Here is a 19,245-nt window from a genome sequence, read left to right on the forward strand (position 1 = left end):
ATTATACATATTTTTATATTGTAGCTTAGGGGTGGGCGATTAGGAGAAAATCCTCTCTTGTGGTATATGTAGGGATATTGATATAATCATTATTATTATAAAAATAAATTGAGAAACATTTAGGGATAATTAGAGAGAAAATTAAAGACATGTCAAATGAATGTACTAATTACTGCAAAAGTCATATACAACATAAAGGACTGTGAGCATGTAGGCAAACTTTTAATTATAATTATTTTGATTTATGAGTGATAACAAAATAAGTCAAACAAGCTGGGAGAACAAAGTTTGCTATGATAATCAAAGTTTGCAGACTGAAGTTACCTGTATATCTCCTTATGTACAAGCCAGGGGTGGGGTTCCCATGATCTCAAACATATTGAAATGTTTCATTAAAAGTCTTTTAAAGTTCAATGCACATGAACAGAACCACGGTAAATGGTGCTGTATATGGCGAGTCGGGGAAATTTGATAGATATAGATATTGTGCATATAATGAACTTTTAGGTTCACTTGAAGAGCGCTGCCCAAAGAAAAGATATTATGCACTTTGAAATATATCGGCCAGGAGATCAATGTGACGAGTATCATAATATATTAGTTTGTTGATTTGACTGCATTGCTTTCATTTAGAACAAAAAATATCCAATCAATATTGAAAACGATCATAGCTAAGCAAAGCGAAAATGGTAGTAGCTGCTCTTCAGATAAGCTAAGCTAGTTACCTTTTAACAGGTCTGGTTTAACTGTTTTTACTCTCCATGACTGGATTTATACTTCCTTATTGATGGGGGATTACAAACAAAACTACAAAGATGGTCGTCACAGGTGATATATCTATATATATATATATATATATATATATATATATAGATAGGTTCAAGTACCTCTGGATCATGTTCACGAGTGAGGGGACGATGGAGCGTGAGTTTGGCCGGAGAATCGGAGCAGCGGGGGCGGTGTTGCAGTCGCTCTACCGCACCGTTGTGACGAAAAGAGAGCTGAGCCGGAAGGCAGAGCTCTCGATCTACCGGTCAATCTTCGTTCCTACCCTCACCTATGGTCATGAAAGTTGGGTCATGACCGAAAGAACAAGGTCGCGAGTACAAGCGGCCGAAATGGGTTTTCTCAGGAGGGTGGCTGGAGTCTCCCTTAGAGATAGGGTGAGAAGTTCAGCCATCCGTGAGGAACTCGGAGTAGAGCCGCTGCTCCTTAGCGTTGAAAGGAGCCAGTTGAGGTGGTTCGGGCATCTAGTAAGGATGCCCCCTGGGCGCCTCCCTAGGGAGGTGTTCCAGGCACGTCCAGCTGGGAGGAGACCTCGGGGAAGACCCAGGACTAGGTGGAGAGATTATATCTCCACACTGGCCTGGGAACGCCTCGGGATCCCCCAGTTAGAGCTGGTTAATGTGGCCCGGGAAAGGGAAGTTTGGGGTCCCCTGCTAAAGCTGCTGCCCCCGCGACCCGACCCCGGATAAGCGGATGAAGATGAGATGAGAAGATATATATATATATGTATATGTGTGTGTATTGAGGTCGTCAAAGTTAATATATATATATATATATATATATATATACAGGGTGTCCAAAAAAATGTATACACACTTTAAATAATTAGATAGGTGTTTGTTAAAATTCATCTCATTTTCAAAATGTAATATAATTTACAAACATAATTTTATTGTTTATTATTGTCACCGCCTGTTCTCAAACTGACGTCCGTGTTGGTCCAGGCACTGCTGACAACACAAAGCAATGAAATCGCACACATCACAAAACAATTCCCTTGGTATTTGTGTGATCATGCATGTTCAGTGGCTGCTCTCAAATCAGCGACTGTTGCAGGTCTCATAGCATGAATTTTGTCTTTTAGGTATCCCCATTAAAAAAAATGATATATATATAAACACATTATATATATATTAATAAATGATCAGCTGCTAGAGGGTGTATACATTTTTGGGACACTATGTATATTAAAAACAGGAAATGTCTGAGGGGGAAGTAAATATATCTTTATCAGCTAGCTGTTATCTCCGTGTATGACTAATCTTACCATCTGAATAATACGTCCCCACTGCACCTGTGATGTTAGACCGGATTTTTGTTGGTCAACGGTGCGCTCACTTTCTGCTACCTCAAGATAGAAATATGCCAACAATGCGCCTGACCGCACCTCATTTTAAGACCAACACACCCATGGGCACACAGACGGGTACAAGAACATGTGCTACTTACACAACGTGGATGCTTGGCCTGAAAATGACAACTGTGCGATGGGATGGAAGATGGAGCCCATAGACTGTTTGATCTAAAGCTGCCAGTGTTCTCTGCTTTGCTTATTCCTCCCAAAAAATGTGGCAGCTTGGTCTTTTACCAGAGCTGAATCAGAATCTCTGGCCCTCCATCTGATCCAATAAGAGAGTGAAGAATCCTGCGCTGCCAAGTGTATGAAATCTGCCAGACAAGAGCCCCAGAGACATTTCACTAGCTTCCATATAAAGGCATGCTGTGTTTACAGTATGTGTGACTTTATTACTATGAAGTGGTAAAATACCATGAAACTGTATCTTTGGCATAACACTCAGGGAAATAAATGTAGGGTAATCTATGAAAACAGGAATGGTTTTGTTTTATTATTACTGTTGGAGGAAAAAAACAAAAGGTAGCTAATGTCACTCATTAAAAGTTAACTCTCGTCCTTAAGCTGGGATCAGTTTTGTAAGGGCTGTTTCTACGCTCATGTCAGCACGAGACTGTCTCTAGATCAGTGCCTAAGACGGTGTTGAAGGGAGGGCGACAGGGACGGTTGTTATCAGAACTCTGGCAGATGTGTGTGCCCTTCAGTTTCCTGTTGACTAGTGAGTGGAAGTGGCAGGCTGCACACATTTTCACATACACAGGCAGAGCGTGCGTGAGCACACACACACACACACATACACATGCAAAGACGCGCACACACACATACTGTAGGCATCCTTCTCCCCCTCTGTGTGCCCCTGAGCCTGACAGTCTGGACATGGGAGATATCAGAGAGAGGGAGAGGCATGAAAACAGAGAGTTAGATCAGTATGTAGCTGTGAAAGTGCATTTGTGGGTGACAAAATGGCGATGATAGAACAGCTTGAAATTGAGGGAGGTAAGTCTCTCCTTCTGACCTTTTTTCTCGTTGTCTTTCTCATAACCGATTCAGCAACAAAGGGCCCTGAGGTCAAACAAATCAACACAGTGGAAAAAGAAAATGTCTTGTATTTTATCTTGATGTATCTCTTGGTTTCTTGATGTTCAGAGAAATGCTGTACAAGTTTGACAAAAGTGAATTAAACAAGTTGAACTTGTTTAGGCTTAAGTGTCAGCTTAGTGCAAACTTCACACCGGGCACTTTAGGGAGTTTATTCAGCCAACGCATGCTCCAGCTTTAATCACTTATTGTACATGGATTTATGGCTTGAGGTGTGAATGCAGGTTGGAGTATGAGGCTAGCTGGTGAAGTGAAGGTTAGGTGTGTGTGTGTGTGTGTGTGTGTGTGTGTGTGTGTGTGTGTGTGTGTGTGTGTGTGTGTGTGTGTGTGTGTGTGTGTGTGAGAAACTCGCTGGTTGGGGTGCTGGTTGAAGATAAGGCCTGCCCTATGCCTGAGAGCGAAAGAAACGGTGTGTGTAAGCTCTTCAAGCCTTATCCTGACACACCTCCCACCCCCACCTTTTCTCCATCACCCCACCACACACACACTCTCACACAGGGAGGATTAACCCCGTCATGTACCATTTCAATGGGCAAGCTTTGGACACACACACACACACACACACACACACACACACACACACACACACACACACACACACACACACACACACACACACACACACACACACACACACACACACACACACACACACACACACACACAGGATTAACCCTTGTGTGTCCATTTCCATGGATGGTTCTTAGCTTCGCTCCGGTTGTGACAGCATTGACTGCTTGTGTTGCCATGGCTACAGGGGCCAGCAAATGTAAGATAGGCAAATCCACATAAGTCACCCACAACAGAGACTCTAAGCTACTACTGACTACACCTCCCCCTGGTACTAGACACACAAAGATGCTGCCAAAAGACTGACAGGAGCCCCGTGCGCTGTGAAGTGCTCATGTCACAAGCTTACCATGGTCAAACCAATATACATAAACTCAGCCCAAGCATCTTTGTTGCTGGTCGGGTGAGAGACAGGCCTTAGAGCAGCTTATCCTCTCTACATGTCTGGTTCTGGGAAGACACTGCACTTCACCATACTCAAGATTTTCTTCCAACACAAGTCTGCCAAAGACATCTGCATTCAAGTCGCTGTCTTATTTTTGAAAATGTTAGGGCGTTATGTTCCGAGATTGCATACCCACAGAAAATATGTCCGAACAAAGCGGCACCCTCTGTTATGAAAGCACAACAGTGGGCTACCATTGGTCAGACACAGCCAGACACGTAAAAATACAATGAAAGACCATTATACCCAGCTTAACTTTCTCAAAAGGTAGAGAAAACAATTCAATTAGGAGATAATAAACAGAAGAGAGGAGGATTTAATTGGACTTCGGTGGAAATAGGAGTGACATAATAGAGGTGGAATGGATGTTTGGCTGATGGGCTAAATTATTACATGGGTGATGAATCAAATCAGTGTCATTCCCTTGATCATATTTACTTTAAGTGGAACACCACCTAAAAATTCCAATATATTATCTCCATGGCTGAGGAAAGTTCAATTAATATTAGTGAACATGAGCTACTCTCCCTCAAAGCCAGAAACCGGAGAAGTAAGTCTCAAATTTGTGACGTCATCAAGTATCAAGTGTGGAGCAGCTCCATAGACAATTAATGGAGACTGGTTTTGTTTTCTTTTCTTATACCCAAATGAGCTTTATTCTATTCTAGTGTTGTCAGTCTCAATTATCCTCAGAACATTCCTTTTGGTGCTCCCAGTGTCATCTATAACAACTTTCTCAATCCATTGTCTATAAAGCAGCTCCACACTTCATACTTGAGTTTTAGCACTCTGGCTTTTGGATTTTGGGAGTTTATGTTCACTAATGTTTTGGACTGTCTCAGACCATAGGAATAACATGTAAGAATGTTCATAATGTGTGTAGTTCTCCTTTTTTTACATCTTAAGTATTTACTTAAATTCATAAATCTATTATTATTATCTTTATATTTATATTGATAAAACTTTTGCATTATTAGTATGTTTATTTTTTCCCTTCTTATTTCTTTAAAGAAAAAAATCTAACTTTTACAAGAAATATCAATATATTTGCAAAAAAGTATGTAGGGGAAAAAATACAATATATCGTGATATCCAAATCTGTCTGCTGCAACACCTGGATGTACTGACCCTTGAAATGCACGCTTTGAGCACTTCTCATCTATAAAACACATTTTCAAAAGTTCTTCCATATTCTTCGCACAATCAACACAAACAAACATACACACACACCTTTTATCCATCACATTATTTTAAAAAGTGCCTCTTGGAAATATTTCAGTTTAAACCAAAATAATGTTGATTGATGATGTAATAAAAAAACCTATCAGGGCCGGTGTTCCGATTGCGAGCAGCCTCTGTGAAAGCCTGTTAACTTTTTTCCACAGAGCGGCTCCCAAGAGCATCTTAATTTGTGAATAAATCATTAATGTAACATTGTGTTTTCACTCCCTGTGTACATGGGTAGTGTATAAATCAGAACCACGTTCATGCTGGTGGCTGCAACGTCCCTAAATAATTGAGGGTGGTGGTGGTGGTGGTAGGGGGTACACTTCCGTGTTTGAAAGAAACAATTTTTCAGCCTTGCTATGGGATCACCTGTCAAACATGTCCCAGTTATATAGCTAGGGATAAATAATGTATATCAAATTAGCAACTAGATGACTTACACTTGCATAAATATATGAAAAGCCACTGACCTAATACTACTTGTTCTTTTTATATCCCAACCTTGGCCATATGGATGAGTCCTCGCTGGCTGTGATCTGAATATCTGATTATCATTTGAGGCGATTTAAGCAGATTTAGAGGCCTATGGGATTCTCCCTTTGGCTTAGTGCTTCCTGTGTGTTTATGTGTATGCAGAGAGAGCGAGAGAGGGAGAGAGATTCCCAATGGTAATGGATGGTCTACCTTGGAGACAGTTCAGTGTGCAAACTCAAAGGCACGATTAATCGTAAACAACCCAAGTCTGTCATTCGTTCATGAAAGATCATTTATTAGATCTTAATCTCCTTTTGACTGATCCGGCTGCTGCATCAGCTGTGTCTGCATCACACAGCATGGACCCATAATGCATATATGACCAGGGTCTCCTGGCTGTCACTTCCTTAGTTCACTTGTTTGCAGCAAGCTAATGTGCACTAATTAGGTAAACATGAAAACCACTTTGCAGTCAGCGTGATGTTTATTTCCACACACATTTCCACTCGGCTGCATTAGGCCAATTCTCATCTGTGTCAGTTACGGAAGGGATGGGATGTAGGGAGGAGGAAGGAAAAAATGCTTACCAGACAACCTTCATGTGCAGTTGTGCATTAGTGGGGGGAGGAGGAGGAGGGGAAGGGGGAGAGGGAGGCTGGCGGTGCTGGGCAGAGGATAGAGGAGCAAATGCATTGCGGAGGGAGAGGAGGAGGAGGGCCTACAGCTATTGTTCATGTCCTCCCGTGAACAAAGGGCTCATCTGGGTCCGTATGTAAACCCACAGCAGGCTTCAGCCCACTGACAAGGCCTCATGCGGGACAAAACATAACCGACCGATCCCGCAATTTAGGTCTTATTCCGTTTCAGTCTCGCGGTTTGAGGAGATTTTTTTCATTGATCCCATTCAGAGGGACGTATTGTGTTGGTACGTCGCGTCCAGCGGGCCTATCCGTCTTTACGCACGGAGCGTGCACACGGTCTCTCACCACGGATCTGTAAACATCTATTCTCTGATTGGACTTCTTTTACAGGTAAAGAGGTCGCTTTTCCCCCTAAACACACACTTTGACTACAATGTGTGGCTGATGTGGCGATTAAATGTGGCTGTATGAGCCGCAGTGGTTGTGATTTCTCGTGTTATTTCGGTGCTTTCTCGATGAAAAGGGATTTAACGCTAAAGGCGTTAGCAACACGGCTAACAGCAGCTAACTGGTTACTAACTGTCTTCTGTTGCTAACGTTAGCTTCCCGTGCAGAGGCCTAACTTACAGGGCTGTGTTGTGTACTGTGGACGTGTTGGTGGTTCAAGTTGTCGAGGTTATTAGTCGTGTCTAGTATATGTTTACATGACTTGTGAAAATGAGTATTAAGTAGTTCTCTCTTGTCCTGAAATCATCTGTTTAACGTGTTAGCATAATGCTAACTCAATGTTAGCATTATGCTGCTTCTCTAATTGCCTTTGTAAGCAAACAACTGCACGTCAAATGTGGCCCCACTGTTAAAGTTCTGAGCGACACACATGGTGAAGGGGTGTTTTAAGTACGGTTTAGTAAAAAGGTTAAGATTCATGTCGGTTTATTTAAAAAAAAAGTTATTGTTTTTAGTATAACGGCTGGCATTCCGTTTGTTTAGGCTAATGTTACTTCTCCACCTTAGCATCCATGGTGGTAGCAGTGCAAACCACTGCAGGTTACTCTTACTGAGAGGAGACTTTGTATTGTTGAATTGATGTTTGTGTTTGTAGTTCAGGTTAAATCTAATTTTCAACAGTATTTTTGACATCCATGTTACTCACCATTTGAGATTTGCACTGACCATCCCTTTAAAGCCAGGATGATGTATGTGCATGCATATAATGTGTAGCTGCATGTACAGTATGGTGCACTGTGTGTCTACTTGTAAGGAAGAGAGGAACATGATTCCCAGTGGAGGAAGTGGAGTCCAGCTGATGTGATTGTGACTGCCTGTCATTAACCGCTAACAGGAGAGGAGAGGCGCTAATGGAGCTCTCAACAACTAATGGACACATAACCATCGATTCTTTATTTATTTATCAGACCCATTTGTTTTCCTGTGGTGGTGCATCCAAGCCTATAGCATAACACAGTAAACAACTTTGTTGTTTTTGTTTTTTTACACAAAGTGAAGGCAGTGTTTCAAATGGATGGAGGTTGTATGGCTTCTTTTGCCATGTAGAAGGTGAAAATCATCTGTGAGCCTATTCATAGAAAACTTTTCCTGTTTTTTGTTATCTATATACTGCTATACTACACTGCTGTGAACAAATATTGATGGAGAAATATACTGTTATGTATTAGGCTACTTCCTCTTGTCATACATTATTGATACACTGGCGTCAAACCACCATTTTTGTTAGAGAAAGTTGTATTTTTGCATTCATCTATAAGGTTTTTTCCTCTATATTATTCATAAGTAATTTACATTATAACAATGGCACCAGTTGCACTCAGTGTGTGTTAAAGAGGTGCTAAAATAAGACATTTATGTATCGTAGATGATTGTCTTGCAGTGTGTCGCAGAATCGATGTATCATGATAGTGTTGTTATCATGGGCATATCATATTGTGAAAGTATTGTGTAATGGGTAACTTTTTGATTCCCACCTCTCCTAGAAAGAGATATATGATAACAAGCTATGTGGCTACTGTTATACTTCCAGCAAGGACCTAGTAGAATAGGAACCAGTAGATGTAACTCTTCTCCTAAGAGATTAACTGCTGTTAGAAGACTGACTTCAAACGGATAAAAACATAATTCAGGAACACCAACCTGATGTTTATCAGTGTGGCCTCTAAGGTCAGTGTTGGGCCAGGCTGTCTGTCCACCACCCTACAATCAGCCTGTTGACTGTCTTCCATCAAAATTCAGCAATAGCTGTTTTGATAGCGATTTCAAATCGTTGCACAGAGTCAGCTTTATTTAAACCTCTTCTCACAGAGATGGTGTTTTACTTTTGTCTTACCATATACTAGAATTATTTCACATCACTGCTGTGTTCTCAAATCACAGTTTCTTCTGCTTAAAAACATCCTATTAATACAATTACAGCATATCTCTCCCTGTCTGTGTCTCTAGATATATATCTCTTTCACACACGCACACACACTGTCAGAGAAACGTTTAATATGCAGAGACAAGACGGAAAGACATTAATGAGGCGGGGCTTCACCATGGTGACGGCAGGGGTCGTGACCTAGAGGCCGGCACGCCTGGATGGCCTTTATAGGAGAGCTGGGCAATTAGACTAGAACACATTGGTTGGAGCAGTGTCTGTGAGAAAGATTCATCAGTTATTTTTGTGGGTGTGAATAGAGTCAGCATTGGTTTGTTTGTTTTTGGTATTTTATAGGTTTTTTATTAAAAGAGAGTAGATGGACAGTAGTTTCTGTATGGGTGTAGGAGGAGTGCATTGTTTACAGGAGGCTCCCTCATCGTGTTGTTGTATTGTGTCTTTATGAAACAAGATTGGTTTATTGGGGATGATCTGTGAATGAGTGCAGCCAACTGAAACTGGGCCATACTGGCCAGTTCAGGCTGCATGTGCCTTCACCCTCACATGATACAGTTACACTCATTCAAAGTGTAATTCCCAGGGCTGTTCTCAAAATGATGTCCTTTCTTTTTTTATTTACAGCTTGGCCAAAATACACAATGTTGCAGTGTACATATGGGGGTCAATAAATACGGCATTTATTACCAGATTTGTCACATTAATCATTTCATCTAATTTAGTTTAATTTAATTTGCCAATATCTGGCTCTGACACTTAACATTTTAAACAACTACTGAACCCGTAATATAAAAATTAAACATAACATGTATGCTTCTTCCAGGCTGTTCCTCCAAGTCATTCAAGCTGTACTCCCCCAAGGAGCCCCCCAACGGTAGCACTTTCCCCCCTTTCCACCCCGGCACCATGCTGGACAGAGACGTGGGGTGAGTTTTATGTCTATGTTTTTGGTGTGTCTGAAGAGTTCACAGTTCTATCCATGAAACATTTTTGATAGGTGCTCGTATTATTGCATGCAATGTTTACATAGCCTTGTAAATCCAGCCTGAATATCCTGTGTTCAATTTCCTCAACAATATGTTAGTCTGGAAAACATTTACTAGTAATTGATTGGTCAGACTACTAGCTGCCAAACTGCAGAAAATAGTTTAGATGCTGGCGACAACAAATAGTGCTGTATTTTGAATTTGAATTGCAGTAGTTTTGCATTGCCAGACCTCCACAGTGCTGTGTCAGCGCTGGAGTATGACCTGGCTGCCCGGGTTAGGGCACGGTCACACATATGCAAATGCAGGCCACAGACCATCGCCTGATGAGCCGATATTTCACGCTTTCTTACACCTGTTACATCTATTTATAAAAAACGTATGTAACGGAAGGGGAGGAGAGTGCCTTGGACCCAACGTGGGAGAGAGGAACTGGATGTCAGGCTTTATCCCCAAACTGTACATCCAGTAAGCCAGGCTAGAATAGCAGGGGCTGGTTATATTTACTCAGGAGGTCTACTCAACATGTTTAGATTAACTTCAAGATGCTGCAGAACTGATTTCAGTGCAACGTTTGGTTTAAATTTGATGTTCCTTTGACACCGTGTTTTACCAGTAAGAAACGTGAGGTTAAATCCAGGCACAGCCCAGGTAGTGTTTGTCAAGTCAGGACACTCGTATTTCACTTTAACAGCATAACATAACTTCCAAGAGTCAGGTGCCAGTGTAGCATACTGGAAACACTCCTGGGTTCAAAGAAGGTTTATTGTTGATATTTTAACAAGAGGGCACCTGTCATTTGGTTGATCCAGTTGCCTAAATGATTTAATTTGGTATATATTTAGCCAGACACTATCCAGAAAAAATGCCCGTTGAGTGACAATGACTAACATGAAAAGTGTGGACCCGCTACTGTATGTGAGGCTAATATTTAATGCTAAAAGTTATTTGTCTTGTGTGGCTCATTAAGGTTAGAGGCTATACTGCAGGGGTGTGCACTGTGCGTCAAAGCTCCCTTTGCACTAAGCAAATGAATGTGTGGGTATCTGAGAAGTGTTGTAACTTGTTATTTACTGTCTCCTTGTATCATCCAATTTGTGCCATGTTTGGCTTGTGTCCCAGAGTCATAAAGACAGACAAGCTTCTGGAAGAGGGCATATTGGCACTATAGCTGGATGTAATAATCTCTCTGTCTCTTGTTTTTCCAGTCCCACCCCAATGTATCCTCCCACATACCTGGAGCCCGGAATAGGGTAAGACTGCATTGTTTCCCCATTATCTCCAGTTGGTGTGAAAACAGCAATAACAACGCAAATAAAGATAAGACTGTGAGAAGTTGTGTTCTTATCAGAATTTTAAAATAGATTTTGTATTTACTCTGTGACCAGGTTAAACTAGGTAGTGAAATAGCCCTAAAAGTATGTGCAGTATGTCGTGAGATCTTTAGCAATACTGCTATCAGGATGATGTGGGTTTTTTTTCACAACACCACATGGATAACTGTTCTCTTCCTTCTGTCTTTCTATGATGGACCAGGAGGCACACACCATATGGCAACCAGACAGACTACAGAATATTTGAACTCAACAAACGGCTACAGAACTGGACAGAGGTATGCACGCACACATGCACGCACACTCATAAACAATCCAATAATTGTGTTGGTAACTGATTTTTTCTCCTCTACACCCTTTAGGAGTGTGATAACCTGTGGTGGGACGCCTTTACTACAGAGTTCTTTGAAGACGATGCCATGTTGACCATTACCTTCTGTCTGGAGGATGGACCCAAACGTTACAGTAAGAAACTCGCTGGGACATAATGCCGCTCTGTTTCTAATATATACATCACGTTTTAATCTAAAGTCACAGTTGGACTGCACACTATAACATGACAATTTCCTCCTGTCTCATGCCCCTTGTGTTTTCTCCCCTCCTTTTGAAGCAATTGGCCGGACGTTGATTCCAAGGTACTTCCGGAGTATATTCGAGGGTGGTGCCACTGAGCTCTACTATGTGCTTAAACATCCCAAGGAGTCCTTCCACAATAACTTTGTCTCCCTTGACTGTGACCAGTGCACCATGGTCACCCAGAATGGAAAGCCCATGTTCACACAAGTATGCGTCTCCCACTATTATTGTGTTCACCCCTGTAATGTATATGTGTCTATTGCTATAATTTATTGATACTGCTTAGAATAAAAATCACGTGCAAAGTGTTTAGAAATGGAAACCTTTTTAGCATAGGACTCCTAAATTGAAGCAATGCACACAATTTCACAAAAACAACGCAAACATTTGGTTTTAAAAAGCCAGTTAGAAGCCTTTTTCTCATATAAGCTCCGGACAATGTACGGTGAATGAGGTGCGGACATTGTCCACTCTGTTTGGTGTGGACAAGAGGTGGCCGCCTGATTAGAGCGCACAGGAGGTAGTATATTACGCCACTGTCAAATAGCCGGTTCGTAATTCGTCATGAACAACCGAGTCTCTTGACGTTCCTTGAATTTGTCTGCCCATTTCAGCGACGGGGCTTACGGATAGAAATTGCTGAATCTGGTCGTCTTTCCAGTTTGACAGTTACTTCAGTATCTATGTGTATGTTTGTTTGTGTTCATCGGGTTTCATCATCAACACGCCCACTTGCTGTGAATTCACCAGAGAGGGAGCTGCTCTAATCACACATGGGCTCAATCTAAAGGGTTTCCCTCCGTATCATATGGTAGCCACTGTAGGGTAAAGCCTAATGCTGTGTTCATACCGCCTGTATTGTGCATGAATTGCATGGCACCATTACATACAAAAATGCAAATTTGTGGCGGGTGGTGAATGGCACGAATCATTCACATATTCGCGTGATCAACTCGCAGAAGTAACCAGAGGTGTCAAAAGTATTCAAATTCATTACTCAAGTAAAAGTATAGACACTAGTGGTTAAAAAGACTTCTGCAGAAGTATCAACAAAAGCTTTTTACTCAAATAAAAGTGTAAAATTACTGGTCTCAAAACTACTTAAAGTATAAAATTTAAAGGGAAAAATGCCATTAAAGACAAATTTTTGGGCTGAGCCACAGGGGCCTATAGTGCACTACACCACCTCCCCAAAAAACACTTTTCTAAAGGGCGTAATGACTATCGTGTTGTATTAAAATGTTAATGTTGAAATTGTTACATATTTGAAAGCCATTAGCTCGTGGCACTTGTCGTGCAAGCTTGTAGCGCATTCGAAAAGGAGTTGTTTTTGCATCCAAACATTTCAAAAAAATCTTCAAGATACAGCCAGGGATGTAGAAGGGTTGGCTGGTCTTCCTGTCTGCCAACAGACCGATTTTTTTTGTTGGTATGTGTGTTTTTTGAACGATGACCAGCCGTAATGAAAATAAGCAGAACTTAAATAGGCTTAACGAGTAGGGATGGGTATCATTGAGATTATAATGATACTACTACTTTTACAGATACATTTATCAATCCAGTACTCTAACGATACTAGTTACTGGTCCTTTTTTTAATGAAAAAATGTAGAATTAACCTCCTGCGCGCTGTAATATATATATATATATATATATATATATATATATATATATATATATATATATCTCCTCCGTCCTGCTAACTCTGCATTCCGAACACGAGAACAGTTTTCTACTTGAACACTACTGATAAAGACGGCACAAAGAGTTATTTTTGTATCCTTTTTAAGAAAAAAACGGAAGAAACTCCATGAACTCCTTACATGTTAAAAATAGCAACATGTAAGGAGTAGAAAGTACAGATAATTGCGTAAAAATGCAACGAGTAGAAGTAAAAAATTGTATGAACAATAATTACTCCAGTAAAGTATAGAGGTTAGAACCAAAGTAAGGTAACAAAGTATTTGTTCTACGTTACCCGATGCCTCTGCAAGTAACGCAATGTGAATTTACATGACAGATAGACAAAACATGTTTGTGAGCCAGTTCAGCTGCTGTGTACTGACCTGAGTCCTCTTAATTGCTCTAGGTGTGTGTAGAAGGGCGCTTGTACCTGGAGTTCATGTTTGACGACATGATGAGGATAAAGACGTGGCACTTCAGCATCAGACAACACCGTGAACTTATCCCTCGCAGTATACTGGCCATGCATGTGAGTGGATCCAGAGGGGAGTGGGGATGACCACACACAGTTCACTGATGTCGTATACGATGGTGTGAGAGTGTCATCTTTGTAATCTGTCCCCCGTTGATGTCTCAGGCACAGGACCCACAGATGCTGGATCAGCTGTCCAAAAACATAACAAGATGTGGCCTGTCGAACTCCACCCTTAACTACCTCCGAGTAAGTGGACCACACACACACATACACATCCACACACACACACACACACACACACACACACACACACACACACACACACACACACGACTGGAACTGCAGGTCCAGTATTTGGTTCCAGGAAGCTTTTGCATCAGCCTGCCAAAGTCACAACCTCACATTGGCAAATTTAAAGTCAGTGTATGTCATTTTTGAAATTAGTCTCGGGCGATGTTTATTTGTTTTATCTGAGAATTTCAAGTACACATGTGAAATACTGTGCGCTGAACACAAGCAACACAGTGTCATCTCTGCCTTGTGTACACAACCTTAGCCCTGATTTACCCCTCAGTTTTTGAAACTCCCTGACAAAAGCCCCAGATCAGAGGCATTTGTGCCTCACAGATATTCCAGATATTGAAATACTTATTGATATTGATTACTGAACTTTTTTTAGCTTGATGCACCACAAATAGCTTCCATAGGAATAAGCAAGTCTTGTGTACTTTACTTGTGTAGTGTGAAAACCACAATGACTTTAGAATTACAAGACAGAAAGTCATGTAGTGTGAACTGAGCTTAACCTGCTGCCTTTCTTTGTCCCCCCCTCCAGCTGTGTGTGATTCTGGAGCCCATGCAGGAACTGATGTCCAGACACAAGACATACAGCCTCAGCCCCAGAGACTGCCTCAAGACCTGCCTCTTCCAGAAATGGCAGAGGATGGTGGCACCACCAGGTGGGTGAAGGAAACGCACAGATGAATGCATGCAAGGCCATATACAGTAGACCCACGGTGTAAGGATCTATAACTCTCATCCTTTCTCTGTAGCTGAGCCATCAAGACAGGCACCAAACAAAAGGCGGAAGCGTAAGATGTCAGGGGGCAGCACCATAAGCGGAGGAGGAGGAACTAATAATAACAACAACAACAAAAAGAAGAGCCCTGGAAGTGGCTTCCCTCTGTCCAGCCAAGTTCCAGTGAGTACTTCGCTGCTCTCTAGTGTCAGCACTCTGCTATTTCACCTCCAGCAGAAACTTTACCACAACGATAAACTGCTGCATTGATTCATTGAGGGAAGGTCACATCACAGTAGCAACCAAAGAGGGACAGAGTACATGAAGTGCCTAAAATTATTACTTATAACACATTTTGACAAATTAGCTACACATATGACGCATAATAACTACAAAGCCATTTTAAATTAATCAGCACTTGTGCAACCAATTTTTAAAAGGCAGATAAGTTGACTGGAGATTACCTTTGTAATCAAGCTGTGACGGGTGATTTACAAATAAATAAGCCTGTATCATCAAGGCCTAACAGTTGAATTTGAATTCATGAATTTATTTCAGACATGTCAAAAAAGAATACAAAACTATTCAAAATTAAATTAGCTCACAAATAAGAGGGGAAAGAAACTGTGACAACATAGGAAGAAGTTTTCGCTTATTTAATCATACCCCCTCAATTCAGTAATTGCTTAATATATAACATTTATCTACTATATGTACAATTTGTAAATCTTAACTATACACTAATAAATCCTATACAATTTTATAAATAACATATTATATAAAATCTAATATATATAAAGTAATATATTATTTATAGGCCTACATATAAACATCCATAGAAGCACATCTACAACATGTATGCGTGAAAATCATTTCCCTGTGCCTTTTTTTAACTGGACCATGTTTGGACATTTCTTTAGCTCCTCGCTCATTCCATCCCACAGTTTCACACCGACAATTGAAATGCATTGGCTTATTAAAGTCGTGCGAACAGCTAGCATCTTAAAATTGAACTTTTCCCTCAAATTATAATCCCCCTGTCTGTCAAAAAGAGTGTTTGAATGTTATCTGGTAACTGTTTATTTCTTGCTTTAAATATTATTTGTGCCATTGGCTAGTTAACCAGGTCAGTGAGTATGGGAATAAAAAAACAGGAAGATGGTGTGATCACAATATCCTGCTTTATTGATTGTTGTTTGGTCACTTTCCTGCAAAAACTATCATAAATATAAAAGAATATAAACAGGTTTGTGACAGACTTAGGTAAAAATATTAATGAGGGAAAGAATACAGGACATTTTAAGAGGCATTAAATACAGTGCCTGTTAAACTCATGGCGAGCCAGTTTAATACAGAAGCGTGTGGGAGATGATGAAAATAAAGTGGAAGAAAGTTACATTGTCTAATAAGACCAAATTGTTCACGTTGGCTGTGATATTAAATGCTATGTTTAAATGTCGCCTTCGTCTGCTGCATTCCAAAATATGACACTTATGTCACATTTGATAACATGTATCTCTTTAAAGAAGAAAGACATTTGTCAGGGCATGAAACCAATAATCTCTTTATCTTTAGAACTCAAGACTCTACACTCTTACAAAATATATAATATAATAAGTGCTAAAATCTTTTATTTGTAAATCGAATTTAAGTGTGACCTTAAAACGAAAGTCTAATCAAATCCTGAAACCCCTTAAGTCAAGTTTATTTGCATTGTCAGTTAATCTGTTGATCACTTTGTCTATTAATCAATTAGTTGTTCTGTCTATAAAATGTCAGTGATTCCCAAAAGCCCAAGATGAGATATTCAGTTTACTTTCATAGAGGTGAAAGAAAGCTTTTTGACATTTGTCTTAAAAATGAAATAAATTGAATTGAATTAATGGATTATTAAGAGTTGGAGATTTAAAAAAAAATATATGATTTTATTCTCTGCTCCTCCTACCAACTGCTTCATGGTGGGGATGGGCCTTTGAATGTACCCATCCCTCACCACTAAAATAATATATTGACTTTTCTTCTCTTTTGCGTCTCTGTAGGACGTGATGGTGGTGGGAGAGCCCACGCTGATGGGAGGGGAGTTTGGTGACGAAGACGAGCGTCTGATCACACGGCTGGAGAACACGCAGTTCGACGCAGCCAATGGCATCGACGACGAGGACAGCTTCAACAACTCTCCGGCGCTGGGCTCCAACTCGCCCTGGAACAACAAGGCGCCCTCCAGCCAGGAGAGCAAGAGCGACAACCCCACCTCACAGGCATCGCAGTAGAGCCCCGCAAACCTCAACACAAACCCCTCTCGGCAACTCCTCAGACCCCACCCCACCCCAACAGCCACGAGCCAACACAGACATCACCGTAGAGCTCAGATCCATCACACACAGGCGGCCCGAGGGGGCTCAGCATGTCTCAGACAATGTCACTGAGCCGTTGCTGCGACTTCCCCATATTTAGGCGCTGTGTCCCACCTCTGTCTCCCTTTTTTCCCCTCATCTTACACTCAAAATGTCCCATCTGCTCTCGCTAATTTTCTGTTTGGACAGCGACTGGGTAGATGTGACAGAGGCGGGGCAGGGATTGAAACCAGGGGAGAACTGTGCACACTAAACTATCCATACTAAAGTTCACACGTCAGCAGGGGCGGGGTGGAGGGGATGGTGTCAGCGGGGCTTCAAGATGGTGGCGAGTTGCTTAGGGACCACTTGTCCACCCGTCCTCTAAACATGGCTCTCAATTCTGGTCGGCTCTTTTGACGCACAAGTCACTCATAATGTTTGTTAAGAGTATATGTGTGTGCGTGCGTGTGTGTGTGTGTGTGTGTGTGTGTGTGTGTGAGTGTGTGAAATGTGTGAGGAAAGAAAAGCAGCAGTCTGGTCTTATTTGTGGCTTTGCTGAAACAGACAGACCAGAATTAAGAGTCAGTCCATAACACCATTGACATTCACACAGTAGTAGGAGAGCTGAAATGTGGCACTAGGGAAACATGTTACATACACAGATACTTACACACACAAATAAACCTAATGATTGAAGGATTTTGAGTCCCCTAGTGCCAGAGCCATCTCTGATTAGACTACAATGGATCAGTCTTTCAACCAGAGAGCATTTACAACAAACACACACACACACACATGCACATACACACAGTTACACACACACACACGCAAGCACATACACACAGTTACACATTTTAAGAGTTTTTATACAGTATATATTTCCCTAGAATGTTTTTTAATTTGTATTAAACGCCTTCATTTCAATTGTTACTTTTTTATTTTCTACCAATACTGAAAAGCTACAGACCAAGGAGCAACACAGGACTTTTATCCCTCCCCCCTCTAAAATATATTGTTTTTATCTTTTATGTTTATAAAAGAGAAATAATTTAGTGTGGATGTTTTTATTTTGTCTTTTTGTTCCTTTTTTGGAGATTTAAATTTTTGTGTATTTGTGCTTGTATATTTAAGGTAGTAGCAAAGTTCTGTCTGACTGTAATAAAATGTATTCTTACTTAGATTTACCTAAAGCCATCCCGATCTAATGTAAAGAAACAAAAATAGGAAAAAGGAGAAAAAACACTCATGAACCCGTCCCTTCTATCTTCCCACCTGCTCTTTCCTCCTCCCTCTTTTTTAAAACTTGTGTAAATTAAATTACAAAATCCCGGGGGGTACAATGGCACCACAGAGTGATGATTCTTTTTTTTTTTTGTATTTATTTTGGAAATCTTCGAAATTCACACATGTATTTCATTTATACAGGAAGTGATTTTCCACTTAACATTCATCATGACTTTGTTTAATGCAGCTTTCAACTTGATGTCAAGTGAATGTGCTCACTGAATTTTAGTTAACCGGTGAATTTCATATTTCATCACTGGCTAAAACAGATTTTTTTTAAGTAGTTTTTGTCTGAATTGCCTTCATTTGTGCAGTGATCCCATCAATCATTCAAACATCTTCTAAAGCCAGCTTAACATTAAGTTCAGTCATCATATCTGGTAACAATGTTGAGTCTGTAAAGTCTGATAAAACAGCTAAAGCTCTGTTTGTTTTTGTACATTTCCATTTCATTACAGTTGATGACTGAGTTCGAATGGTGACTTGTACCTTCTCCAATCCCTGTAGAAAAATCATTGTTTGATATATATTTTTTGATTTGGTTAGTTTCTGCCCTTGATAATTAATGTA

The 19,245-nt window shown here is 40.7% G+C and overlaps 1 protein-coding gene across 1 annotated transcript; it reads left to right on the plus strand.

The window, feature by feature from the left end:
* Window positions 1-3,081: 3,081 nt before the first annotated feature.
* Window positions 3,082-19,245, plus strand: ldb1b (LIM-domain binding 1b). Its single transcript, XM_083925874.1, has 11 exons — window positions 3,082-3,136; window positions 9,808-9,910; window positions 11,179-11,223; window positions 11,507-11,582; window positions 11,667-11,769; window positions 11,915-12,087; window positions 13,969-14,091; window positions 14,200-14,283; window positions 14,873-14,996; window positions 15,090-15,238; window positions 17,095-19,245. The coding sequence occupies exons 1-11, from the start codon at window positions 3,103-3,105 to the stop codon at window positions 17,323-17,325; spliced, it is 1,245 nt and encodes a 414-aa protein (XP_083782000.1). The 5' UTR covers window positions 3,082-3,102; the 3' UTR covers window positions 17,326-19,245.

This window comes from Echiichthys vipera (genome assembly GCF_963691815.1).
Source record: "Echiichthys vipera genome assembly, chromosome: 2".
Lineage (NCBI taxonomy): Eukaryota > Metazoa > Chordata > Actinopteri > Perciformes > Trachinidae > Echiichthys > Echiichthys vipera.

Bases quoted from the DNA above. Each gene is read 5' to 3' on its own strand.
- ldb1b (XM_083925874.1), top strand. From the start codon at position 3,103: ATGGCGATGATAGAACAGCTTGAAATTGAGGGAG. The intron at 11,770-11,914 runs GTAAGAAACTCG...CTCCTTTTGAAG, and splicing joins GGATGGACCCAAACGTTACA to CAATTGGCCGGACGTTGATT. The intron at 14,997-15,089 runs GTGGGTGAAGGA...CTTTCTCTGTAG, and splicing joins GAGGATGGTGGCACCACCAG to CTGAGCCATCAAGACAGGCA.